Source organism: Amphibalanus amphitrite, unplaced genomic scaffold (genome assembly GCF_019059575.1).
Source record: "Amphibalanus amphitrite isolate SeventyFive unplaced genomic scaffold, NRLGWU_Aamphi_draft 000101F_arrow, whole genome shotgun sequence".
NCBI lineage: Eukaryota > Metazoa > Arthropoda > Thecostraca > Balanomorpha > Balanidae > Amphibalanus > Amphibalanus amphitrite.
In genome coordinates, this window is record NW_024881596.1 from 503,723 (window position 1) to 530,282 (window position 26,560).

Here is a 26,560-nt window from a genome sequence, read left to right on the forward strand (position 1 = left end):
GAGCCCATAACGAGGGTGTTGCTGTCAGACCAGTTAATGAACAGAGAATGTGTTGGACAGAATCAGCCAACTTTACCCATTTATACATTATCCAGAGTAGGTTTGCGACCCTGCAAAGGTAAGGGATAGGACGCCACCTACACTTCCGATTTCCCCTCCATACTAAACTGTAATGAACAGGCTAGGAAACCACCAACATGACCCGATTAGCATGACAATGATCAAGTGAAAAGTAGCCGTAAACAGAGATAACACATTTTCAGAATTTATTGAGCTAATTAATGCGGATAACAAGGAAGCTAACAAAAAGGGTCATGATACATTGAGCAAAGGGCACATATATCGCAATCGCACCGTGGATTTTCGGGACTGATCCCAATGGCCCTAAAAAATAAATTCATGATTTACAAGCGAAGCAATGCACTTCTTAATATATTCCTGCCCGGGGCCGGGATGATTCAATAAATGTCACCGAGGTTTTTTAGCGAAAACTCCGAGGGCCGTTAGGCCCGAGGTGATTTTGCTAAAAAAGCGAGGTGACATTTATTGAATTCCCGGCCTTAGGGCTGGAAGGTGTTTCCCATACCTGCCAAAAAGCTCGCAACTATATGATAGTGACGTCAGCAGCCGTGTGGTTCAACGTGTTTAACCACACCCCTTGAACCACACGGCTGGTAATATTAAAGCATTGCATTAAACTTTAAAAAGTGTGATACAGTGCACGTGCCGTTTAAATGCCTGGATGTCTCGATTTAATCATGCAATGTAGCAGGTATGGGAAACGAAGAAAATCCCTTCGCATGAAAAATACGATTCAGGAAAATAGATAGCTTTCATACCCGCTCGAATAACAAGGACATTGCAAATTGCTCTAATGCCATATTTGTGACGGTAAAACACTGCGCTTCTTGTGACCACAACCACAATGGAAGAATGTGCGTTAACAAATACACATCAGACTGGCTGAGCGATCAGCGATGACAAACTCAGGACGAATATTCTAAGAGAGCATTTCGAGCCTGGGCGAATAGAGGCGGCTAGAGCGCTCTCGAAATCCATCGAACGGAGACAGAAGATAAAGTGACGAAGAACTTTTAGAAGGTAGTGTCACGGATCACCTAACGGATCGGCAACTCTCCCCACTTCCCATTGTTATCGGTGTACCCGCGGAGCGGGCTGCCATCTAGCGGCGCGGATATCTTCACTAAGGAGGGGAGCCGGCCGCCCGCCGCAACCAGTGTTAAAAGGCACGGGGAAACGGGTGTGAACGCAACACCCGTCCGTCGTTTCCATCCTCAGGATGTTCAGATCAAGTTCAAATCCTTCTTCTCCACGCAGCAACTCTCGATCCGGACTGGACAGGCAACTTTATCTCATGCGGGCTGCTCCCTTGAAGCGCACCACTGCTCCCTTAGGGAGCACACCCGTAGCCGGGTGCAGAGAGTGCTTGGGGGGCTGGTCGTCCTGTCCATTGGGACGGGCTCAGCCCCGGTGACTCTCTAGGGTGCCTGTCCATACCAATGTTTCCCCCAATTCCTATAATCCTTCCGGCTCTGCAATGGTCTCAATGGACCGAAAGGGCCTAACCCAACAAAACAAAAACAATCAAAGGTTGTGAACGGATTAAATTACAGAGTCTCTCTAACAGCTGGAATGTTACCATAACATGAAAATGTTACATACTTTATTCCCTAATCAGCTGGAGCATGCATAATGATACAAATGTTTCTAGTCATGCTTGAGTTGTATGAGCAAGAAGCACGTCCTCGCAACTTTAACGTCGTTTTTGGCCGTACACGAAGCCACCTTTCCTCATCCGTCTGCCCATAGTACGAGTTCATCCCCTGTTCCTATCTCGATGGTCACAGGCTACCAGTTGGAGTAGATAACATCGGAGCAAATCCAACGAGCTGGCCATTAACGTGACTATAGGTGGATCTCGGCCCCTGTTTCACGATACGACCCTCCCCGCCGCTACAAGGTATTGACACTTAGCCGGTTTCCATTAAGACGTTGGCAACATTGTGAAGTTTGCTTACGTTTCCATAGGAACGGAGGCACCCATACCTGATGATGCTAGGTACTGGGTAGCAGCGTGCTGCTAAACAGTGCTCGTATAGCTTTGGCCCCGAGGCTGGTTTAGCCACGTGTTACATCAGACATCTCAAAATATCTGTGGCTTAGAGCCAGGTCAGGTCATTTTGCACCCTATATATTGCCGCATACTCAATACTCTCTCTCTCTATATGCATAATAATATGTGTAATACTAATAATAATTCAATAAGAGCAAATTGAAAGGCGTCTCATTTGGTCTGGGCGGGTCATCCTTAACACCCTCAAACATCGGGTTACATGTATGTAAACAGTGGAATAAAAACGGTCACCAGCAGTTTTTTACTATAACTTTTGATAGAGACGTGCTAGAGCGATGAAAACACGTCAGATGTGTTCAGCTCGACGATACGGATCGACTGATATGCAGAACAGGGGCGGATCCAGAAAATCTCCAAGGGAGGGGCCATTAGAAACCAGGAGGCCCCCCCATAATCCCACCTGTTGGAGGCCCCATCTTCCCACTTGTTGGGCCCCCCCCCAAAAAAAAAACTGCGTCTATTGAGCTTATCTAGCTGTTCAGGCAACATCTCAACATCTGTGCAGGCTTGGAGGCCCTCTGTGCAGGTTAGGAGGCCCTGTAAAAGTGGTCATCTCTGTGAGTATAAGAGACCTCCAAGTTATGAAAAGCTTTACCAATCTTCTAACAAAGAAGTCTTCTCAGCTAGTCTTCTAAGAAATAACGAAGTGGGTAGGTTAAAAAAAAAACTCATCGGATTTCGGCCACTTTATTTTCAGGAGGCCCCCTTTTCAGCTTTTTAACTTTTTAACTTTTTATTTTATTTTTGAAAAAAAATCGGCCAAGGGGGGGGGCCATGGCCCCCATGGCCCCCCCCTTGTATCCGCGCCTGATGCAGAATGACCCTTTCCGGTCAGGTCATGACCTTGACCTGACGTAAGATTTTCAAAATGACCTTTCAAGGTCAACCTATAGTTCATTCGACGCGTCTCGACGAGAGGAACACGATGCTGGCAAAAGTAATGTCGTGGCTCGTTTGAGTCAAAAGATATTACCGAAAAAAACGTTTTTCGTAAACACGGCTATTTTTGGAGATTTTGCTCTCTGGACGCTAAAACCGTTGACCTGAGGTTAAATCTGTGAATAAAACTCAGAAGGACCTGTGAAAGAGCTATCGAATGCGCTTTTCCGCGCCTCAGTAGTTCTGTTGGTTCCCAAGTTATGCGTCGGATGTTTCGAAAATTGTTGAAATAGACAAAATTTGCCTTTAATGACCTCTGGTGACCCGACCTTTGATCTGACCTAAAAAAATGACCGAAGTATTTCCGCCATTATTTTTACGCTCTTTGGAATGCCGCTTACCCCGTGTGGCTACGTGGCCCAGAAGCCGAGTTAGGGGGGAGGGGGCGGGGTTTCATACACCCTCGGCCCGGCGCGGTTGGTACCGTGTACCGGCCCGGCGTGGGTTTATACTTTATGCAAGTAGGATATTTGTGAAAGTGATAGATTTAATTTAATCGGCAGATGAATATTTATCAAAAATGTACTCATGAAATATATGTAAGAGATGACAGCGATCGGAAAATTACCAATTTAGCGATGGACGCTAGGTCGCCCACGTGGGTATGAAAACAACGATTTTCATGACAAAGGATACGATCTCAAATACTTAACCTGTCTCTAACGATTCTTGCCATTCTCATTTATACCATAGGTATCTTCTGAGCTAGCTGAGAAACCATGTTCCGCAGAAAAATCACTTGATTAGCTCCGACACGACGCCCTCAACACGCACGAGGCCGGCCGCTTCCTTAGTGAAGATAGTTCACCTAAATGCCCACCAGGTGGCAGGGGAGACAGGTCGCGGGGGGAGTTGCCGATCCGTTATGTGATCCGTGGTAGTGTAATAGTAGTTCACGTATCGAATTTTTACTGAAAATGAAATATAAATAGAGAAGTTTGGACAAAAAGGCTGGCCTTATAAACAGCTAATTAGAAACATGAAAACATGAAATCCGCCGAGCACGAGAACATTCATCTCACCTACATCACAGCTGAATACCAGCTCCATCTCCGGAAACTTTGAGAGGAAACAATCAGCTATTACAACATCTGACCGATAGACGCACAGTTACATAAGTAACAACATAAGCATTAGTAACAACAAGGTGGAAAGCAGGAGGAAAACTGTCACATGGTCGACCAAAAGCATGTTGGGTAAAATATTGTTCTTAGTGCTATGCGTCTTGTGCTGTGTTCTATTCTGCTGTGTTCTATGTGACTTCCAACAATTCAATATTTTCAAGTGCTTTCAGAATAATGCGGAATGTCCTTCTTTGGCCAAGCATATAAATAATGAGCTTAAAAAGCAGGCGCAGTGCCATTTTTAATCTATCCCTGAAACAAATTAACTGTCACATGTGATGCAAATGAAAATGATTGATGAGCTGGCGTAACGCAACATGCCTAACATTACACAAAAGCCACGACATAACAGCATACCACAGTCATTTGGTATTACCACGAATCACATGCCCCAGCGACGGTCTGAGACAGGTCGCTGACAACAGTCGCGCAGTCCCACTACCCTCCGCTCGCATTCACGGTTCGCCGCCGGTCGGTTCAGCGGCGCATCAGAGCGGCTATTACCATGGCGCAATCGGCAGCGGTGGGCCAGGCTCTCTGCCAAACAGCGACAACGGCCGGCAGGGCGCGGTCGCCGTCCGCAGCAGCGAAATAGCGCGGACACGAAACGTCACAGCAGGGGGCCGGAACCGACCCGGCCACCGCGCAAGCGGAGGGTGACCGGTGCCGGTAAACGGCTACCCCGCCGCAAGGAGAGTTATGCCTACGTCGAATGATACCTAACTCCCGCCAGTGTGCGGCGACTCAGGAGGAGCGTTTCCCCATCGCCAGCGGCGGGAAAGGGGACTTACCACACCGGAGGTCACCCAGACAGGCGGGAAGCGAACCTCCGCTCACTGTGCCTTGGCCTTGACCTTCTGGGCGGCAGGAGCGGGCGCGGGTGTGAGCAGCTTGAACGGGTCTGTGAAGACCAGCGTGCCGGCGAAGACGAGCAGCGATCCGATCCAGTGTTCGCGGTGGAACGGGTTGGAGAAGTACCAGATGGAGAAGATGAGGCTGATGAACTTCCTCAGCGTGATGACCAGGGTGACCGTCAGTGAGGTGCACGACTCCGTCAAGTGGAACACCGAACTGATGCAGATGTATCTGAGAGATGGCGCGGTTAAGGAAACTAACACAGACGCGTGGGCAAAGACGGGCAAGAAAGTATCTATGATTATTTCAAAATACAGTAATGATGATGATACTTTGGTGTTTGAGAGCGCACCAGCAAAGAGGCTATATGGCGTCCATTTCAAAATGTAGCCAGGAAATTAGTAAAAAAAAAAACACACACACACACACACAATTGAGAAACCTGCATGTATTTTTGAAATTGAAATACTATTACCTACCTTCAGATTTAAAGGAAGTATATTCACAAATAAGCTTAATTAAAGTCCTACATTTCTATTGACGATGCAGGAAAAAACGACGTTTAAATGAAGTTTCTTACATGTTCACACTCAGTAAGAAGTTTCAAGGCAAGAAGTACGTGTTCGTCAAACACTGTCTCGCAATGCTAGCTGTTCCAAGCAGCTAAAAGTGGTTATCCATCGTAGTTAGGTGTATTTTGTACCGAGTGCAGGCGTAAACAACATCATTCAGATTCTCTGAATATAAGGAACGTGACGCACAACAAATTAAGCAGGGAATGCAAGAGACGCTGCGATACGATTCATTCGCAACGGCATTGAATCGGAGGTATATTTCGGCATGACCCGCTACGGCAAGTGACACACATGTCCATTGGACTGTGGAAGCGGCATGAAGCAACAAGCAACGAAACAATAGCAAGCCACCAGCCACCAAGCACCATTTCACTCAATTTTCATTCACCAAACAACAGCACAATACAATGTGGGTTTCAGCTCTCCTTGAAAAACGTAAGAGCATCATTTATGAAACATTTGATTTTCGATTTCACACCAGAAACTATGCAAACTCTCACAGCTTTGTGACAAACTTCAGGTCGGTTCCCAACAGCTGCTTCTCAAGCCAAGCATCGAACTTTGCGCTCAGCTCCGGGGAGAAGTGGTTGTTCCAGTCACCAACCACGCCCTTCCTGATGAACGAACCCTCGCCTTGATTGCACATCTCCTTCGCGAGACCCTCCGTCATGTTCACGTACGGGTTCTTCCGGAAACTATCAATGTGCAAGTGCTGAGCAAGTTTCTCCAGTTCCGCGTCCGAATACGACTTGCCGAGGAACTGAGCGATCCTGCGGAGCTGACCAGGCAGATCACGTTGGAGCTCCTCGTAGAAGATCATGCAGATGTTCGGGTGGTGCCGCAGGTTCCACGCCTCGACGATGCAGGGAACCACCGGCGTCTCAAATATATTCCCGGCCATGTACAGCTCGGCAAACGATTCCAAGTCCTCGACGAAATCGTGGTTCTTCCAGAGACGACAGTGCTTGAAGAAAGACAGACAGGCGTCTTTGGGATTGCGCGCCACGTAGAATGTTTTGCACGTGTCGAGCAGGTCAGGGTTGTTCATCGAGAGAGGTAGATGAGATTTGACGAACTTCGGCGAAGGCCGATTAGGGTCCCCAGACATGGGTGCTGCGCCTTCCAGGGCCTCGGGCTTGGTCGCCATGAGGTTTCCGAAAAAGCCCTTTTCCCAGTCAGCATCATTGATGAGCGGGAAGTCGAGGAAGTTCCACCTGTTGGGCATGAGCGGCTGCGCGGCGCCCTTGTAGTCGAGGTCGTTGGCCAGCAGCCATATCATCTCCTGTGCCCAGGTGTTGCCGTTCTTGGGCGGCGAGACGAGCCAGATGTCGCGCGGATCCAGCGGGTAGTTGTAGGCGGCCTTCAGCTGCTCCTCCGTGGCCGTGCCGCTCAGCTTGAAGCCGAAGTGGTTGGCAGACTGGAAGCCATTCGGGTAGCTGCGGAAGGCGGTGGCGATCCGCTGGTTGGTGGCCTCGTCCAGCTTCCGTAACTTGAACGGGTACTCGTGTTGTCCGGCCATGTTATCAGCCCGCTATCTGTGGAAGAAGCCATTGATCGGCACATACAGGGTGTCCCATAAGTTCGTTCTCACCTAAATTTTACGTTTTTAGGCTCTCTTGCTTAAAGGCACGCTGAAGTTGGTTCGTTACTGAGCTTACGTGGTTGCCATGGCTGGTAGAAATATGCTCCACAATAACTAATTTCTGTAGACAAAATAATTTTTGCTAGAGAGCCCGTTTCCTACACAGACGGCTAACGCCGCAACATAGAGGTCTCCAATACGGGTACGTCTCGGTATTTAGTCAGCACGTGACCATTCGCGACGATTGAGGGTGATTGAGGCCTACCAGTCTGTAGACAATGTCCATCGCTAACTGGACGCACAGTCAGCAAGTGACACCGATGATTTGTCGGGAGTCAATCATTGTAAGTTTATCCTCTTTTTTTGTCAGCTCTCAGGAGTGAGCCATGTGGCCAAAACTGTGTGGCGCCAAAGTGGCCATCAAAAAGGTCAAAGGGTTAGAAAGTTGGTAAGCAGACTTTTCAGGATGGATTACCAGCTGTCTAAGAGTGTTCTTTCGGGATACATAACTCAAGGTGACTTAAGCTTTGCTTACCGGAGGGCTCAAAACAGTCAAAAACGTCTTAAAATGGCCAAACATGAGTTTCGTTATGCCTGAGGCTAAAAAAACTAAAGGGCTGAGGACATCAACCAGGTCATCTGGACTAACTAGTCCACGTTCGAGATGAAACACCCGTCCAAACCCGAAAACAACCCCATAAGGGCGAAGGAGGAGGCCTCCGTTTCGTCCCGTTATGTTCCTATGCGAAAGGCCAAGGTCACGGTATTGTGGGGTTATAGGCGTCCAGACGCTGACCAGGTTGCGATTGGTGTCCCAGAAACAGCTTTGGGAAGCATAATGTTTTTCCAAGAACATCTAGGAGGAGTTTCAACCCTCAAGCTGAACTCGAACCGCGAGTATGAACACATTTATAGAGGAGAAAATGGCATCCGAGAGGTCGTAGGCCCATCTTCAGGCAAGACAGTGCATCAGTGCACAGGTCAAGCCAAGCTTAAAAGCGGTGCAAGGAGACTGTGACAGGCGTTTGTGGCAAGACCACATGCCAGGCACCTCATCGGATCAAAATTTCATAAAAATTTGTTGGTTATGCTGAAAATTAGGCTCGTCGAAGCGTAGCGCTGTTCCAGCCTCGAGGAGCTCACGGCGCATGTCAAGTCAGTCTGGGTTAACTTTAAGCCTGCTATGCAGCCAAACATGCCGGTTGGCATGCCGCAGCATGTGTTCATGTGTTTGTCTATTAAATGGGGAGCACATTGAGGGGTCACAAGTATATCAAACCGCAATGTACTCTGTTTCACATGCAAATATAATGTGAGAACGAACTTATGGGACACCCTGTACGGTGCCGACTCACGTGATCTCAATGGACCTGCAGGTAGCTTATGCTGTTGATGGCTAGTGCCCCATTTATTGCAAATTATGTGGCAATGATAATGTGGCAATCCTGTGGTATAAATAATTACAAACCCTCAAACAAAAACTGTACCGATTACTCCATAAAATGCATTGCTAATCGTAAATACAGATGATAAAAACTCATCTTTTGAATCTGCCTCGAGAACTGATCAATCTCAATCACTAACAATCACCCTCCGTCCAGAATCGCGCCTAAAACGCATAGCCCACAGAGGAAAAAAAAAAAACTCGGGTCGCGTTCGGGCACATAACCGGTCCTCACATCACGGCCTATGGCACACACTGCTATAGCCGGCCGACAGAAAACACCAGCGAATGGTAACACTGTCCCGTCTTCCCCGTCTATCTAACAACAATTCCACTCACGTATTCCTTCCGCCGTGGCGCCCCAACCAGCCGCTGCCTCTCTCTGCACTGAACACCGGGAACCCTGCGCCAGCGCTCAGAACCGGGCCCGCGCCCCGCTGCGCCGCTCCGGCGGTCACGCCTGGCGACGGAGACCGCCGCGGGGCACGGCACTTTCCCTTTCACCCGGCCGGCCGCTGCGGCTTTTACAGAGTGGCTGCCCACATCGATATGAGCTGGATATGGAATGTGATTGGGTATGGAGACGGGACATTTCTTTATTGAAGCCTCAGGTAACAGTTCACAGCTGCAACGGTATTTGCCTAGTACGGCGTCGTGGTGCAGCTAAAATGGGGACCGATAAAATAATGTGGAGACCTATAAGTGTGGGAGCCTCGGTAGGCTAAAATTTGAAGCTCACATACGCCAGCTGATACTGAATTAAGCCTTGACCCTGGGTCTTCAACATCGCGTTCTTATCATCAGGATAAACAGGTGCCAGTTATAACGTGTTTCAGGAACCTTATTGGAGCCCGACCCTTGCAGTAATAAAGCATTGACAGACCACAGCAGTAGACTGCGTTGCAGCGAGTAAAACTCACCTAGGCCGACAGAAGTAATTTTCTCGGATGTTCACCGTAAATCATTATTGCATGGCATTGCGATGATGCGATGGAATTCATCTTTTCATAAACAGTGTATAACTATGCATCGATAACTTACTCAGATCACATGCGGTCCAGGATTACTCCAGCTACTCTGTTTCATTTAGTTTACTTGGTGTTTTTTTTGCGTTTTTTTTTTTAATCTGGCTACGCCACTTCGGGATCAGCAATTGCCCGACACACGGATCGCTAGCTATGCAGAATGCAGATGCAGTGCAAAATTATGCCGCGTTGTCCAGCAATCCTTCTGTGTCCGATGCTATCGTCCCATCAGAGAATATTCGTGCACAGAGTGCATCACCCGCGGCCTGCAGCTAGCATAACAAAGCGGACGAACAAGCGAACCTAACGCTCTAGCGTGCCGAGTCCTCAGTCCCCTGTATAACGAGCTGATAAGATCTCGCCCCATCCGTGCAGCGGTGGTCCACTAAAAACCGGTGAAACAATAGAAAATAAGTCGCCGAAAATAACCTTAGCACGTAGCTAACTACGTGTAGCTCATTGTGCGTAACTACCAGTGATAGTTACGCACAATGAGCGGAACTAATTGGTCCGTGAAACGCGCTGTTAAAAGAACATAACAGAATGTAGTTTATGCAGGACGACCACGTTAAATAGAAGTCAATTAAACACATAAAATTTGACGATGTTTAACAAATCATAAATGTTAAGGCGCAATAACCAAATGTTAACACAACATTGAACGAACTTTAGGCATTTGATTCAATAAACCAATGCGTGAAGCACAAGGGTGATAGAAAAGATTGGATTATAAGTTAAATCAAAACAAACGTAGACGTGCACATTGGCATGAAATACATTCAAACAATGCATTCGAAAAAAAAAAACATCGGAAAAGTAGTAAGTACTCACCAAGGCGTCGACTTCCGCAATCTTGACAGGGATGACTTCATATTTCACATAAAACCTAGCACGAGAGTCTACAGGGTGTAAGCAAGGCCGATGAAATCTGGACCTCTAGAAAAAGGGCGGTAATAAAATAACTACTCTCGAAGCCACTTTGGCCGAGACGCTTGGACGTGTCAATCGTTACCGTACGTCCAAATTTCGTGTTATGAGAAGGCTCAATTAGCCACGGTAGAACAAAGTGTAAATATTCGCGATCGGAGGAAACCAACGGATTGACTTCCGCGCCCGGAAGCCGAGGAATTTGACAAGGGTCCGAGCAAAACAAATCAGAGAAGGAAAATCGCGAACAATTACGTTATGACTAATCTATAAACTAAGGTGCAAGATTATCACTGCTTGAACAGTGTAATAGGTCCGGCGAAGTAGCCAACTTCAATCACTCTCAAATTAGCATGATCGTAAAAAAAAAACTATACAAATCCATGATCGTATTGTTGGACCAGTCAATTCTTATAGACGTACTCCCACCCCCTCCTGACAGCAGACCGTACCCTTCAACGGAGACGAGAGTACAGTACAATAAAGGATACTGGGTGCACACGTTTGCCAGCAGAATGAGCCAGAGCCTCGGCACAGCAATGGGAAGCAGCGGCGCCACCACCGGCTCCGAGGCTGAGAACAGCGCCGCGTGGTGGAGCAAATCGGAACTAAGCATGGCGAACATCGGCAGCGGCAGCACGTGCTGAAACAGAAACACTTGTCAGTGAAACATAAAGGAGGGATAGATATGAACGGACGTTTCAGAAAAAGAGCAATTCGTCGATAAGAGACCTTGACGATGGCGTGTCCCGCTCACAGATCTTCGAACGAAGTCTATGATAATGTAATGCGAAAAAGCCGTAAAATAATATAAAGGTGTTATAAAAAACTAATAAGACTAAGCCCTACAAAATTTTCATCATCAACCGTTCCGTGCTTCTATCCCCAGGATACTGTTCCTTCTCCTCCACGCCGCAACCCCCTCCGGGCTGGACAGGCAACTTTATCTCATGCGGGCTGCTCCCTTGCACCGTGTTTTAACTCTGGCCAAAAACTGGCCAGGACGCGAAATATCGACTATTTTTAAACGTTTTCATTTGGCCACTATCGTGTGCAAAAATGATCAGAGCATCTTTAACGACGGAAACTTTTATTCTCTTTAATTTTGAAAACGTTGAAAATGTACAACAAAGTCAGACAACTCTCAAAAGCTTAACTTCGGCGAACAAACGCAGAAACAGTCGCCTTGCTCCACGTCAACATCTTCGAGCTTTGGATTGACACAACTACATAATTTGGGTACCAAACGATAGCGCGAACTTTTGGCTTTGTAAGGAGTCATAATTTATACAATTATATTGCACATAGGTGTTGCATTTATTGATTTCCGTCAGCCCTTACATTGCCACACTTTTTTGAAAAATGTCAATGTTCTTATAGAGCTACAAAAAATTGTACGCTAGTGTACGGTCTCAGACTACCACCACACTGTGGGTCAAGGATTTGTCTACATGTCCTCAAAATTTCAGCTGCGCCTGAGTGCGCCGGTGTTGGGGGTGAACACTTTTTTGAATGAATCATGTCTGCTCCTGCTGAGCCATGGGACGGGTCCTAGCGTGCGTTAAGGGAAAATGCTAGTACTCCTCGTTCATTCTCTCGTCTGTTGTGACGAGTTGGTGGCCCATGGAAGGTCGCCGACCTGTGTGCGACCTGCCGTACCCTGGGGCGTAATCAGCTGACGGCACGACCCCCCACGACACGTGCCAGTTGCATTTTCATGTGTCGCGAGAAGAAAACAAAGGGTCTCCGGAACCAGAGACCGGGCAATGTCGGTGAATGACAGTTGTTCATTCAAAAACTGCTAGCATTCCTATGAAACATACATTTCTTAAATATTAACATTATTATCGGTGTAATTAATTGTGTATACTTATATATATAGTACCTGGTCTATAACAGGAACTGTCCACCCCATGGCTATTGCAGCAAATTCATAGATGGGCTATGGAGCTGTATGGTCGCTACTCATGCATGCTTGGTAGTTTATAAACATATTTTAGTACCTGATGGAGCGCAATTAAATATTCATTGTGCCCAGTTTGAGATGGGACTGTGAACTGAAAGGTGACTGTATGAGACCTGCCACAGCACGCATCGCTGATCACGATGATCGGCTTTTGATCGTCCATCACCTGTTTGCGTTCGGCAGGGTTACTATCGGCCTCTTCAGTCAGTATTAATACGTTCGATGTAGGTGGTATGGTATCATTAGTGCTGTCCAGTGCATCCACCTCACCTTTATGAAAAAGTGTCCGTTTGCTGCAGTAATACGAGTATATGGCAATGTAGTGCTTTTACGTGCACGTTGCATGGTACATAACGCACCATACAATAGGAATTGGTAAGATGTTTGGGATACATTCTACCATTTCACGTCATGCCATGGCGGATCCAGTGAAGGGCATAGTGGGTATTTGCCCTCCCCATAGCTGAATCGTGTGGGCAAAACTATCCGTTTGTCGCTCCCAAAGCTTTTGGTGATGATAAATACCTACCTATAATACGGCGTCGATGCCTATCTGGACGAAAAGCAGGTCTTTCCGTCACAACCATTCTGAGGGATGGAGCTGACCGCTCGCTGCTTATTATTTAACTCGGTATGCTGATAACAGATGGAACTCCCTGAACTGCACGCATTCATATTGCAGACGTAGTGAAGCGTTGTAAAGTGCGGTGGGTCGGGGTCACCGAATGGGTCGGAAACTTCTGCCCTCTCCAAACGGATTAGCTGGATCTGCCCGTGAGTCATGTGACGTAAAACATACAAGACTCTGGACTTACTAAAGTGGAGACCGGGTTAAAATCAAGTTGATATCAAAATATACGTTTGGAAATGTTTTTGAAATAAATATAAAGATTGTAGGTCCTACATATATGAATAAGTCCTATACCTATTAGAGTATTCAAGGTCACCTGAGGTCATCAACGCTAATTAACAAGGTCATGTCCTCAAACTTGACTTGCCTCGTCGATGAGCCTTGCTCAGACTTGCGATTACTCTAAATTTACAGATACCTAAATGTTCGTGCATTCATAGCTAGAACATGACAATATTTTTATATGTTTCGTGACACTTCTGACGTCATAAACAAGTACATAAGCATCTGGTCCGACACATTTTGCACTTTAAATGATCGGTAGTCTCCAACGTTTCGTTTGAGCCCAAAAACATGTCTGTATCTCATATAGTTTCTTAGTTATGAGCCCTGGCCAGTTTTGGTCCCGAGTTAAAACATAGTGCCTTGGAGCGGCACCGCTGCTCCCGAGGGAGCGCACCCCGTAGCCGGGTGCAGTGAGTACCTTGGGGCTGGGTGGCCTGTCTTTCGGGACGGGCTCAGCCCCGGTGACTCTCTAGGGTGCCTGCCCAGACCAATGTCTCCCCCTATATCCTATCATCCTCCCGGCTCTGAAATGGTCTATTTGGACCGAAAGGGCCTAACACCCCCCCCCCCCCACCCACAAAAAAAATCATCGCTTAAAAAGTAACCCAAAGCATTTTACTGTTCACAACTAGAGCATCCATTTACAGATAGCAAATCGTTCGAAATCTGCACCCAGCGTCATCCACCTGACGACTCACGTTAGCCCTAACACAGCCACCCCGACTCGGCACTTAGCGCGTACCGTGAAGAAGAGGGCCTGCTGCGAGTGTCGACCGTAGTCCCTGTAGAGCACCTCCTGGAAGATGCCGAGCCGGGCCGACAGCAGCAGGGCCGTCACCAACAGCAGCACGCCGTACCACATGTCGGCTGCGCCGTGCTCAGGGGTGGACGGAGTGGTGCTGGTGGTGGTGTCCGCAGTGGTGCTGGTGCCGGGGGCGGAGTCCGCGGCTGCTGGAGGGGGCACTGGTGCCGACTGAGGAGCAGAGACGGGATAGATGTAATGAATCATAGGTCGATCAGAGAAACAAGGAAGGGATGTGTAACTTCAACCGTGACTGCTTTACATATCTGTGATCAAGATGGCAGACAGTGGACCTTCTCAGGAATGATGACCATCCAATGACAAAAGTTAGACAATGGAACCCTATAGTCTGTTTCAGTGAACGGGTCATTACACTCGGAACGTAGACAATCTACTATAAGAATATTTCAAGCATGAGCTGATATCAACTCTCTTTTAAGTTTTCGTTCCCTGAACGCCAACACGCTCACTTCACCAGACTTACTTCACCGAATTCCCTCTCCCTCCAAGACCTCTCACCTTTGAGGCATACGTGCAGAGGATGATACCGATGGTGATGGCCACCACTGAGACGGTCTTGTGACGCGGGTAGTATCGACCCAGCACGATCATACCCATTATCAGGTTGGCCACCAGAGAACCCTGGCGGTGGAGAGGAGGCGGCATGGGTCAGCGACGGCGCCACGACGCTATCCGTGAGCTTAGTGGTCTTAGTGGTCGGTAAAAATGCTGAGAGCGATAGCGGTAAAAATCAGTGAAAGTCATGACTAACTTAGCCTATAATGAATGATCCCGCTCTTAAAAGCGTCGTCCAGACCAAGGCCAGACATTGCATGCAAAACCCACAAGAGTGGGCCAGACATTGACACTGAAATGATTAACTTTCATGCAATCAAAGTGCACACTTACTGGGCAAGGGCGCAAACAATGCTGGAAACAATATGTTTACACTCAACGGTTCCTCAGCTAGATTTCCAAAAGCAGTTCACTGCCGCATCAGTAACGACTAACGACATTCAAACGTAAACAGCTTAGCTGATGTTCGGTCAAACGTTGTGGTAATTAAAAAGTAATTACTAATTTTGGTAGGCATGTGCGGATGACATTTCGCTTGCATGAAAGGTAAATTTCCAGGAAACCTTTGATCATCAACTCTGCATTTGGCGATTGGCAGCTACCAGGAACTGTTCAACAAGTCATTTGCATTGCTGAAATATATGTTGCATGCTGAGACCAGAATTCAGGTTTGAACAGCTGAAAGCACTGAAATGAGCACGTCATATACCAAGGAAACGTATGTCCGAAAAAATGAAGGTAATTATGCAATGAAAACAAGCAACGAATGACATCAGTAAAACGTGATTTCTCTAAGAAACACACGAAAGTAGCGCGCGTTACACGGATGCAGCTAGCGTCGACATATTTCACAACACTCGAAACGTAGTTTCATCAAAGACCGGCAGTCAGCCCTCGGACTTACCGCCTTGAAGATCATGTGAAGAGGCATCGGGATTCCGTATTTCAGCGCGTGGTTGTTGATCACACTCGCAGCGAAGTACAGGCCCACCATCATAAAGTAAGCTCTGGGGAAAAGATCGGTGATATTAAAAAAAATTAACAAAACGTGCTTATCATATCGGAAATATAGTCTGCTGTTAGTCGTGACAAAGCCATTCAGGAACTGTGTTGATGTATTGCTATGAAATGAAAAGTTATTGCAATGTCTTATCATTGCCACTAGCAGAGCCAGTGTTTATTGTTACCGACAGTTGATCCATCAAACAGAAAAAGCAGCACAAGCGTGAACCCCAGATCGGTTACCGTCTCCAGTACTCACTTATACGGGATCTTGGAGGCCACGGTGCCGCATTTCATAGTGAAGACGAAGCCGTGTATGGCAATGACGATGAACTGGGAACAGGTCACCAGGTTCCCACATCCGGGATGCACTCTGAAATGAGACCCGGAAGGTGTCACCGGAGGCACTGCAGTCTGCCGAGCGTCGTCTCATTAACGAACTGAATATTAATCACCCAGCCAATGATGTATGACACCTGGGAATTGAGCGCAGTGTCTTCCGCTTCACGAAAATATGAGCCGGCTGGCGGAGATTAATGAAGGGAATACGTTACCTTTCCTACGCGCCGCCTGCACAGGACGGCGACAAATACCCGGCAGACCCGTCTCAGGCTCAGCTACGGTCTCTGCGCGGACTCGAGTCCAGAGGAGTCAGAGTCAGTGAGGAGTACTCACGTGGTCATCATCTCCAGGGTGACGACGTTGGCCCAGCAGCCGAACATCACCAGGAACATGGCCACCGCCGGATGCATGGTGGAGGGTGGTGTGTGACGCTGGAGGCTCAGTTACCTGCCACAGAGAGTAGTCGATTGTTAAAAGAATGCGAAACGTACCGGAGAAAATGAACAAGCAGATCAGTCAAATGCCACGGAGAAACGCAGAACACACTGGAGTTCGTCATCTTATCAGTCACATGATTCACAGTCGCACGGTTCACAGGAACACAAACCACAATGACCGTCTCCACGTCCTGTCACCTACCAAATGACATCACTCCCACCTCAATAAACACCCTCCAATCACTGAACTGAGCCATCCCACTGAACCGCCCCAGCCACCAGTAGTCAGCACATACACCTGTCTGGCCGGCACCATCGCGCGTCAGTCTATCACTGCCCAACGCCGACCGACCGAACAGCAGTAGGTATACCGAGTTGCATCAGGCCGGTTGCGTCAGCGCAGCGGGCAGACTCAATAAAATGACACGTAATCCGTGGTAGCGGCCAGAATAAAAAAACGGTTGTGGCATCGGTAATGTCGCATTAGTAATATTGATCACAACGCAGGGCGTAAAACTGGTTAGGGCGAACATTCGGTTATGTCTGGCAGGTGGTGGGAAACTTCATAAACGTTGTTTTACAGCGTCTTCATCTGTGCATGCGAAACTCACAAAGTACACCGGTAGTTATCTTTAACAATTAGTGTTTCGAATATATCCGTACATCGAGTATAACGGGCATACCAGTCAGACACGTCACGTTCCGGATATGGAACGTCAAACTGACTACTGAGCCTGAACCAGAGAAAACTGAAAACTACCCGGGCCTGCTCGCGGCCGGGATTGACAATTATGTAATTCACCAACTGATACCTAGCAGCCGTGGTCAGTGACCTGTGTGGCGTCCGGCTTCCGGGACCAATCCAATGATGCATGATCTGATAAAAAATAAAACCGGCATGACTGAGGTTGAAAGTAGGGAACAGTGAGCACACCGGCATCAGACACTACCATTAGATATCAATGCAATTTGGTTTGTGTAAGGAGTAGGTATCTATCATTTGTGTTCTAATAGCTTTTTTAAAATTTAGTCCAAACCTTTTGATGGGAAGGATTCACAAGGACAGAGCCACCGCTAAGCGAAGCTTGTTGCGGTGACCCTGCCATCTACCCTCCGATCGCGCAATTCCAGTTCTATGGCAGAATTTAGAGTCCAAAGTTTAACGTGCGCACATAGCCGCGCACGGCCGGTCCCCTCACTGACTTCACCTGGCTACGGCCTGCCACCAACCGCAACCATACCTGTCAGGAGGCCCATAAATGTCAAGCGCCCGTCGCGCTTCGAACCCGGGCTGTTGTAACCGGGAACGCGTGCTCTCACCACGCGGAGTCCAACGCTCTACCAACTGAGCTACGGGACCGGCTAAACTTTAACTAGATCAATTTGAATTATTTTTTTCTTTCAACCAAGCATTTAGTATTAAGCCTTCACTGCTCTCTTTCTTACATTACAAATTATAGAACTGAATAATGACTATCATATTTGTTACTGGCATTAGCCTGCTCCTAAAATAGCATGTGAATAGTCAGCAGTGTGCAGTGTTCAGTGTGCACCAATGCAGCATTAAACCCAACAGGCCTCTTCCCCTGTCAAATTTCTATAATGATAATCACAGAGACAAGTGAATTTGTAAACAAAGATTATGAAAAACTGAAATCAACACTGGCTAAGGAATGATTATTTAGTACCATTTAGTATTTCTTCAGTATGTATATTGTATGTCACAGTTAAAAAAATACGCCAAACATTTGGCCAGGCTACATTTGCAAAAAAAAAAATGCTTGACAGAGATCAGACAGCCATACTAGGTACGTATGCAGGCTGGGAATACATAGTTCTGGTGAGTCATTATGTGGAAAAGTGTGATAAATGGCACATGATTCATAACTTGTCTTAGTAGAAAAAAAAAACATATGATGAGGCTTAGCAATCTGGGTCACAGAAAGGTCATGGTATTTGGTAAGGCCAGTCCAACTCATGTTGATTGAATATCAATGCTGGCCATTTATTGCAAAATTTGAGCCATCTAGCTGCCTGCACAATGTGTAAATATATTGCAAAGCTTAAGCTTATGGCAAAACAAAAGCATTAAAGGTAGGTCAGTGGAGTTCTGCAACCTTGACACTTGACAGCAGACATGAGCATGAATCCAAGCAGTGGATCACCTACACTCACTCGGTGCACAATTAACTGGTTACTGGCGGCTCTAAATCTCAGAGTTACAACACAAGGTCAAACAGTGATTGGCAAATATGGCTGATTGAAACAGACGCACCAAAAAATGTAAGCAGTACGGTGGTTTAAAATGTCATTATTTTCATTACTTTGTTTATTGTTTTTCTCATTGTGGTTAAGTTATTATCTTAAAATTAAATATCTTTGTTTATTGTAATTAAATTAAATCTTTTAACAATTTTCTTTCAAAGCACCAATCCATTTATTGAATGGCCACCTGATTGTGATGCCCAGAACCTGCAGAAAAGCCATTTTACTATCGCCATTTTCAAGTCACTTCGCCGAATTTAATCAAATAATGCTAATTCCTAGTGGAAAATGGAAGCCTTTTCTCTATGATAAGTGGACGCGATACCGCAAGTACCGGCTTGTTATACCATTTTTCAGCCTTAGTAGTGGGGCTGCATTTACGCCCATATAACGTCATCAAAAGTCCATTTATTGACCAATCATTTTTGGATCTTTGCCTCGTAGTTTCCCCAACTGGTATAGCTTACAAAATCTAGTACCTAATTTATAGCCTACAAGTTTGAAATAATAGGTATTAATAAGAAGTGCCACAATTTTTGTACAAAGGGCAAAAGCTAGTCACTGGCCAACTCCTGTGCATTCATATGTTCATGCATAGATAACAGTAGAACAGTTCCACTGTTATCTATTGCTATGGTTCATGTTTTACCCGCAAAACCAGGACCTTGACCCCCAACCACCCCAACATCGGATTCAGATTGATGTGCATCCTAGCAAAAACCAAGGCAAAAACCGTCAGATGTGAAAAGGAACATCAAAATACAGCATGCTGTTAGGGCCTTCTTTCATAACTTTATCAATATCAATATGAACCCACACAGAACACTCAAACTCAAAACTCCACACTCACCGCACTCACCCAAGGCCGTATAACACTCACCGGCTTCTCAACAAAAATGACACGTAAAATTTTGCGCCGCTTGAATGTCATAATAGAGCATGATTTGTCGTCTGTCTTGGCTGCCAACATGCTGCCAAAACGAAGGGAATACAAAGTTCTCCCTTTTATTTTTTCCTGCCTGAGATCTTCCGTAGTGCAAGGCAATAAAGGTTATAATAAACCGTGTTGCCGCATCCCTTCTGTCGTTCCAATCCTCAGGATAGTAAAAAATTTTCATCCAAGCCTCCACCATTGTTCCGGGCAACTCCGACAACTTTATCCCATGCGAGCAGCTCCTATAGGAGTCCGGCGTAGCCGGTTAACCGTCAGGGGGCTGGGGGGGGGAATGCCCCCCCGTATCTTCGAAACTACTGGATGGATCCGGAAAATTCAAACGGTTTTCGATAGCCCTGTCAAATTTGCCAATAGAAACCAAATTTCATTGACCTCAGGGTCACCGATGACGTCACAGGTCAGGTCAAAGATAAAATGCTTCACCGTTCACGGGTCTTCTAGGGAAAGCGCTATAACACCGAGTAAAACGCATTTTGTCGAGAATCAGCGATAGGGCGTCAGTTGCCTAGTACATATGTTGCTATTAGAATTTAGAGATCACTGGTCATACCAGGTCAGGTCACAGGTCATGTCACCAAGGGCCACCACATGAACCCAACTTTACTAAGGCTGATGGCCAATTTTTCATTTCCAACTCAATGGTGTTGGTTATAAGACCATCAGGTACGGTTTAGGCCACTTTCTGGTAGAGGTCAGGTCAAGGTCATGTCAAAAAGGTCAAATTTCAAAGTTGTTAGATTTGCATAAAATGGGTATTGATTCGATGCAGCTCGTCACGGGGAGTCTAATGGTGGTCTTTGTTTTGCGCTACAAGGTCGAGAATTGCTAAAAATTGAGTTTGAAAATTTAACGTCATCAATTTTTGAACAGTTTTTTCGCTTTAACTTGGCAAAAAAGAGGTATCGATCTCAAATTTGGTGTGTAGATAGGTATAGGCGGTAGGGACTATCACATATATTCCGTTTTTTTTTCGAAAGTCATTTTTTTATTTTTCGGCTATTATATTAAAAAGATCTAGTTTTTTTATTTTTGGGGGTCAAAATAAAAAAAAATTCAAAAATCAGACATAACATTTTTGTAGCCGTCCTAATTTTGCACTTTTTATGTCTGAAATATTTTTCTGTATCTCTAAAGCTGTAGGCCTGACAGCTCTTCCCGCAAAACCTTTTTTTTTGGGTCGAAAATGGCAGAAATGACTTCACTCTGACGTCATTAGCGGCCAACCTATCATAGCCTTTGGAAAATGTTTGGTCACAAGGTGCAATAGCTATTCACGTGAGGGTACTGAAGGTTTGGTGACGATCGGCGCAGCGGCTCTGGAGATATATCGAAAAACTAAAGGGGGGCAAAAAATGCCCCCCCCCCCCCACCACCGCCTGGAAGGTTAAGGCCTGCCTGGAAAAGATAGTTAAGTCAAAATTCAATTGAAAACAGCCATTTTTCACGACGGGCTAGGCGAATGCACGTAGTTTGACCAAATCTGTACCAAACCTCTTTTAAATAAATTCGTATCATGGAATTATTTCAGTGTTTTAATCGAAAATAATGTCTGGTAATTAGAAAAAAATGAGGTATTAAGAAATGAGGCATCTGCGCAAATGAGGCATCTTTGCAGCCCAAACTACCTAATAAGAAACACACTGAACCTAATTTTGACCAAATCTGCACAATATCTGCACCTGATCGGCACCAAATGTGTACCAGATAGCCGTCGTGAAAACGGCTATTACGGGACTATAAATATCTGCAAAACCAAGAATCAAGCGCCACTATGGAGTCAGAAGATAGCCTCGATGCAAGTATAGGTCCTGGATATTCTCTGACACTAGTTTCGCTCAGCAAACCCGTCCGTTTCTCACTGCGGAATCCCGATGTGGCGCACTCGGGCAGTGAACGGCTCCTGAGAGAGCCCGAATTCAATCTCACACAGATGGGCCCGCTCCGGGGAGATATTTGCCAATTAATATTTCAGTCGGGCATTATCCACTTCGGAGAACTGCAACGCGTGGTAGATGGCGGGGTAAACGAGAAGAGCTGGATTGGGGAGATGGACTGGGATTGGCTCAGCCGATATTGCTCAATGTGAATAATATTAGATATGATGGTCATACAACTAATTGCGTTTAAACCAAACCCTAAGCGACTTGGTATGAATTTTTATAAAGCATAGCTTTATGTTCTGCGTTTATTGGCGCCAGTTAGAATGAATGTGAACGGTATTGAAGGTCAAACAGGTCTCTCTTGGCCTCTTGGGGGTCACGATCTCTTTGCTCCAAGGCAAATTTCATCGGCTCAATACCGCTTAGCGCTCAGGTCAGGACTCAACATCAGGTGTATACCACGGAGGTCACAGGTTATCGACTTTGTACTCCTCAGGACGCCAGCTATGCACCAGCTATATGTACACATCACTGATCACTGATCAGCTATGCACTGCTGAGGCTATAGGGTTCATTGGCTGTGTATTTCTGAGGTCACAGCTCATTGGCTCTGTATACCGCTGTCAGGATTCATCGGCCGTGTACCGCTCTGGAGGTCAGATTCATCGACTCCTCAGTTGATCACTGATGTTCTTGAGTATGCCTCCGTGCGTCATAGGGCTGTTCACGGAGGTGGGCTTACGACCGTTTTTAGTAATCTATTACCACACCAGACATGTCTAGTCGCTCGCGTCACATGAGCAAAATCCTCCCAATGCATTTTCCATGGAACTCTCCTAACTCCATCCAGCGCAATCCTCTTTAAACTTCCTCCTGTGCATCAATAATCCGTCTGTTTTCGTGTAATCATCCTCATTGTCTCTGCATACAAAAGGTCGGCCCCCTTCTCGGACATTTCGCCCACCTCTTCCCCGTCGGTCCGGGGCAGGTCGGCGGCGGAGCGCGCGCGGTCGCCGGCCCGTCGGGCGCGTCGGACCGCCTCAGTCGAGTGTTGCCACCGACGCGCGGCGGTCGACGAGCGAGGTCGAGCGCCGGGGTGTGCTGGTGCGTGCGAGACCGGTGTACTGGTGACGTGGTGAGTGGGAGTGGTGATTGGTGTTGTGACTGAGTAGGAGGCGTATGGATTGGTGCTCAAACTCAGCGCGAGGAGTTCCAGCGATTATGTTTGGTAAGAACTGTCTAGTAAATGCAAACTTGCAACCTTTTCGTAAGTGCTAATTATATCCTGATTGATGCTTCCTTTCATCCACCGCTCGACTTATCAGACAGTGTGTGTGAGAAGGACGAGGGTCTCACTAATTCACTTAGGTTAATTAATCGACATAAGCGCACGAGCCAGCTTAATACAACTGTTCTGACGTTCGAATAATTATTTGGTATCAATTTTACAGATCTTGTATAATTTTTATAGCGAACGGCTATGCCCTGTTGTGAATACCGGAATACCGGCTATACCTGTTGTGAGCTAATTAGAACAGACTTGTGACTGTGGAGGGCTAGTTAAAAGATGCAACGGTACTCGACTTTAAATTTCTTCTTTTGCTGTGTATAAAAACGCGTACCCGTTGAAACGCTTAGGCACAATGAAACAGAGCCAATTATCAAGTAATTTTGATTTAAAGCAATTAAAAGCGAAATAAAACTACAACATCACATAAATTGAATAAGCTTGTTGATTTTACTGCATCAGTAGACAACAGTTTAATCGGCATAAAATAGGCGTTTACCTGTGTTTTCGGTGACTATAGCTTTCAGAAGGCATTCCTGATGTCAATTATTTCGAAACTGCAACAACAACAACAACAAAAAAAAAACGGCGACCGATTTATCTTGCGCAAACATACGCACCAATAAAGCCCACCCTTTTCAGTTATTCATGTCATTCATCATCGTCGACCTCTCACGTAACCGCAGTCCATTCCTTCCTTTGAACGAGAGCTCGACTTGTTTGTCGAGTCTGACGTATGATGATCGGCCACCATATGACTCCTAAAAACAAATGATGTTTTGACGCTGAGCTTTTCTCAGGTGGCTCAGCAGTCGGCCGAGCCTCATTTAAATGCGGTGATGCTGGAACTAGCTCAATTTTTGCGTGTGAATAAAAACTTGCAATCACACAACCACGTCATCATCAACCAAAGACGCGTGAGCTGAAAATTATATTACAAAACGATCACAAGACTCAACGAGCTGGAAAAGAATGATCATTCATGCGCTCGACACTGATATTAGACTTGCCGAACTACGTGTGGTGGCTAAAAGACTTTGTTTTGTTAACGAGCTTAGATCTCCAAGGAAAACATATGAGCAAGTTGTATTTAGTAGCTACCAGCTTTCGTGAAATATAGAGATGCTTACTACTGATATTGATGATTCTTTAATCTTTGTGACTGATGATTGTAATGAATTGCGAAACGGTCGTTGGTTGTGAAACCAACCTAGCCGGTTACAACAGCGCTTTCGAAAAAAAACATATTTTGGGACTTATCTAAACCGTCCAAGAATAATATAAAAGAACCGCAACACTTTTTATGCTGAGTGATTGGGTCGACATACCCTTCCGTAGTCCGGACATATACAGGACCCGACCTATGTGGGCGACCCAAATGCCGCACCGTGAAGCGCTGTGAAGCCCCCCAGTGCGGTCGGTTCATTTCCGCCCGGGGCGACTGAGCGGCTGGGTGACGCTGGACCCGAACCGACCAATCACACTGAAAGAAAAAATTATTCACGTTACCACCCCAAACTGAGTTGTCAAAACTCACGACGGCAACTACTCAGGTTCCCTTGGTAACTACTCTTTGGTACTCAGGAGATACTCATGTTAACACTAACGTGACTCATACATAACGTGAGTATTCCGGGTGAGTTGTCAAAACTCACCACCTAAGTACTCAGGTTTGAGCTTCTACTAAGACGCTACCCACAGTGTTACCAAGGTGGACCACACACTTACTCAGGCTAATACTAACGATAACCAACTCTGAATAATGATAATACTAACCCAATTAAGATGGGTCTTACTAACGCGGATGCCAACGCATAAAACCAAAAATGCGTTCGTTAACCTTACGCCTTGCTGACGTGACAAACACGAGGAAAAACACTGAAGTTTATTACAAAAACCCATCATACGACATCTCTGCCAACATGCAATTCAAGGGCCGGGTACGGGGCGCAATCCGTTAAACACAACACTAAAAGAGGCCCGTAAAAAAAACAAACAATGAAACACTCCCATAAATCGCAAACACTGCGCGAGATCGCTTAGTTTTTTAACCGTTTCCTACCGCGAAATCGGCGCACTGCAGCTCGAAGGGTGCTGGCTGCTGGTATTCTGGCTCAGTAGCGCGAGGGCATGGAAGACCATGGGCGCACTTTCTCTGTCGCCATCCTTGAGACTGCAGTTTCCAGAAAACGCACCAGTGTCTCCGAAACTTTACCTATGGACCGAAAACAATAAGCTGTTAAGAAATAAAGCGAAAACTTCAGAAGACATCGGCGAGGTGTGTTAAAGGGAATAGTTCACTTTCACGAAATTACTTTTTTTTCAATGGATTTATGATTTTTTATGCTCAAAATGATCAGCAAAAAAAAAAAACCTTTTTATAAAAAAATATTATTTTATATATTATTGAAGAAATACGATCGGCTTTGTATCGGATTTGGTGACAATCGGCGCAGCGCTTCTGGAGATAGGTATATCGAAAAAACTCGTCGTGAAATAACCCGTCGTGAAAACGGCTAGTGTTTTTCTTTTTGCAAAGCATGCCGCGGTAAATTATGCAGCTGGCATAATTATATTTTATATACTGACACTGTGATCGCAAGATACAGAAAGAAGTAAAAAGAAAATCTAGTAACTTTTTAGGAACCTGTTAAGATGAGCTATAGATCTCCGTACCTATCGAACAGGAGCAGGCAGAGTTCACATTCTGAAGCCACCCGGCGGCGAGCATCCGGCGTCGATCGGGGCGAGCGTCTGCACCGGCACCAGCCCCGGCAGCAGTGTGGTGGTATATCCAAAAGAAACTGTAAAAGGAGACATACAGTCGGTATATTTTAATGACACATTTTTGAAAAAAAAAAACTACTTCCCTATCTTAATATATCCAACACAACCCAGACGAACCCAGCGGATAAAATATTTACATAATATTTTCACGTATTTAACCATCAAAACTTTTCATAGAACAAAAGCATTGACTATCGTCAAATACGCATTCCATTATTAAAATAACACTTACAAAGCACAAATCTTCACTAATTACCATCTTTAGGGCACATCTCTCTTCGGAGATGTGCTCTCACATCTCCCTCATGATCTCTCACGGTACCTTATATGCCTATTTCCTCGCGACACACAATTGCGCTTGTGGTCATTGATCAATAATAAATACTAATAAGGTAAGTATATGAACATACTTACTATTGGCCTCGGAATCCAAGTTTCAGTTTCTGCACACCAAGTCATGCCAAGTCCATAAAATACTGCACACGCGAGCGACGCAATTTCACCACCAAGCAACAGAATTCAACTGAAATAATGGCAGACGCGCGCGAAACGTGCGCGGCTGTGCCACATCGGCTCAACCAATCAGCGAGCTGGAAGCCTACTCACGGCTAGATTACTAACCACATACTCATGATCCTGAGCATAAATACCAAGCATCGATGAGTTACTGCCTCACATCGACGCAGGAGCTACGAACGAACTAAGGCATCGTTGGTAA

At 46.1% G+C, this 26,560-nt stretch overlaps 2 protein-coding genes across 7 annotated transcripts in view; both read right to left on the minus strand.

Moving 5' to 3' along the window:
* Positions 1 to 252: 252 nt before the first annotated feature.
* The window catches only part of LOC122380565 (UDP-xylose and UDP-N-acetylglucosamine transporter-like), a 36,065-nt gene continuing 9,757 nt past the window's right edge, over positions 253 to 26,560 (minus strand). Inside the window, exons 1-8 of one of the 5 annotated variants that reach the window (XM_043363819.1) lie at positions 19,792 to 19,829; positions 16,564 to 16,677; positions 16,148 to 16,261; positions 15,791 to 15,893; positions 14,830 to 14,952; positions 14,251 to 14,481; positions 11,118 to 11,269; positions 253 to 5,304 (exon numbers count right to left, since the gene is read on the minus strand). In XM_043363819.1, the coding sequence (XP_043219754.1) occupies positions 5,052 to 5,304; positions 11,118 to 11,269; positions 14,251 to 14,481; positions 14,830 to 14,952; positions 15,791 to 15,893; positions 16,148 to 16,261; positions 16,564 to 16,640 (1,053 nt within the window). In that variant the 5' untranslated portion in view covers positions 16,641 to 16,677; positions 19,792 to 19,829 and the 3' untranslated portion in view covers positions 253 to 5,051. Of the gene's footprint in view, positions 5,305 to 11,117; positions 11,270 to 14,250; positions 14,482 to 14,829; positions 14,953 to 15,790; positions 15,894 to 16,147; positions 16,262 to 16,563; positions 16,678 to 16,869; positions 17,005 to 19,749; positions 19,830 to 26,560 lie in introns of those variants that run through there. The other 4 variants (XM_043363820.1, XM_043363817.1, XM_043363816.1 and 1 more) reach the window with 4 other exon arrangements.
* LOC122380566 (sulfotransferase family cytosolic 1B member 1-like) lies at positions 5,747 to 9,165 on the minus strand. Of its 2 annotated transcripts, none has more exons than XM_043363822.1 (2): positions 9,014 to 9,165; positions 5,747 to 7,183 (listed from the first exon to the last, which is right to left on the minus strand). In XM_043363822.1, exon 2 carries the CDS (start codon positions 7,165 to 7,167, stop codon positions 6,145 to 6,147), a length of 1,023 nt encoding a protein of 340 aa, XP_043219757.1. In that variant the 5' UTR covers positions 7,168 to 7,183; positions 9,014 to 9,165; the 3' UTR covers positions 5,747 to 6,144. The 2 variants fall into 2 exon arrangements, with proteins under 2 accessions (XP_043219757.1, XP_043219758.1); XM_043363823.1 differs by having other exon boundaries at positions 5,747 to 7,179; positions 9,014 to 9,104.

Coding starts and splice junctions, on each gene's coding strand:
- LOC122380566 (XM_043363822.1), bottom strand. CDS start 7,167: ATGGCCGGACAACACGAGTACCCGTTCAAGTTACGGAAGCTGGACGAG.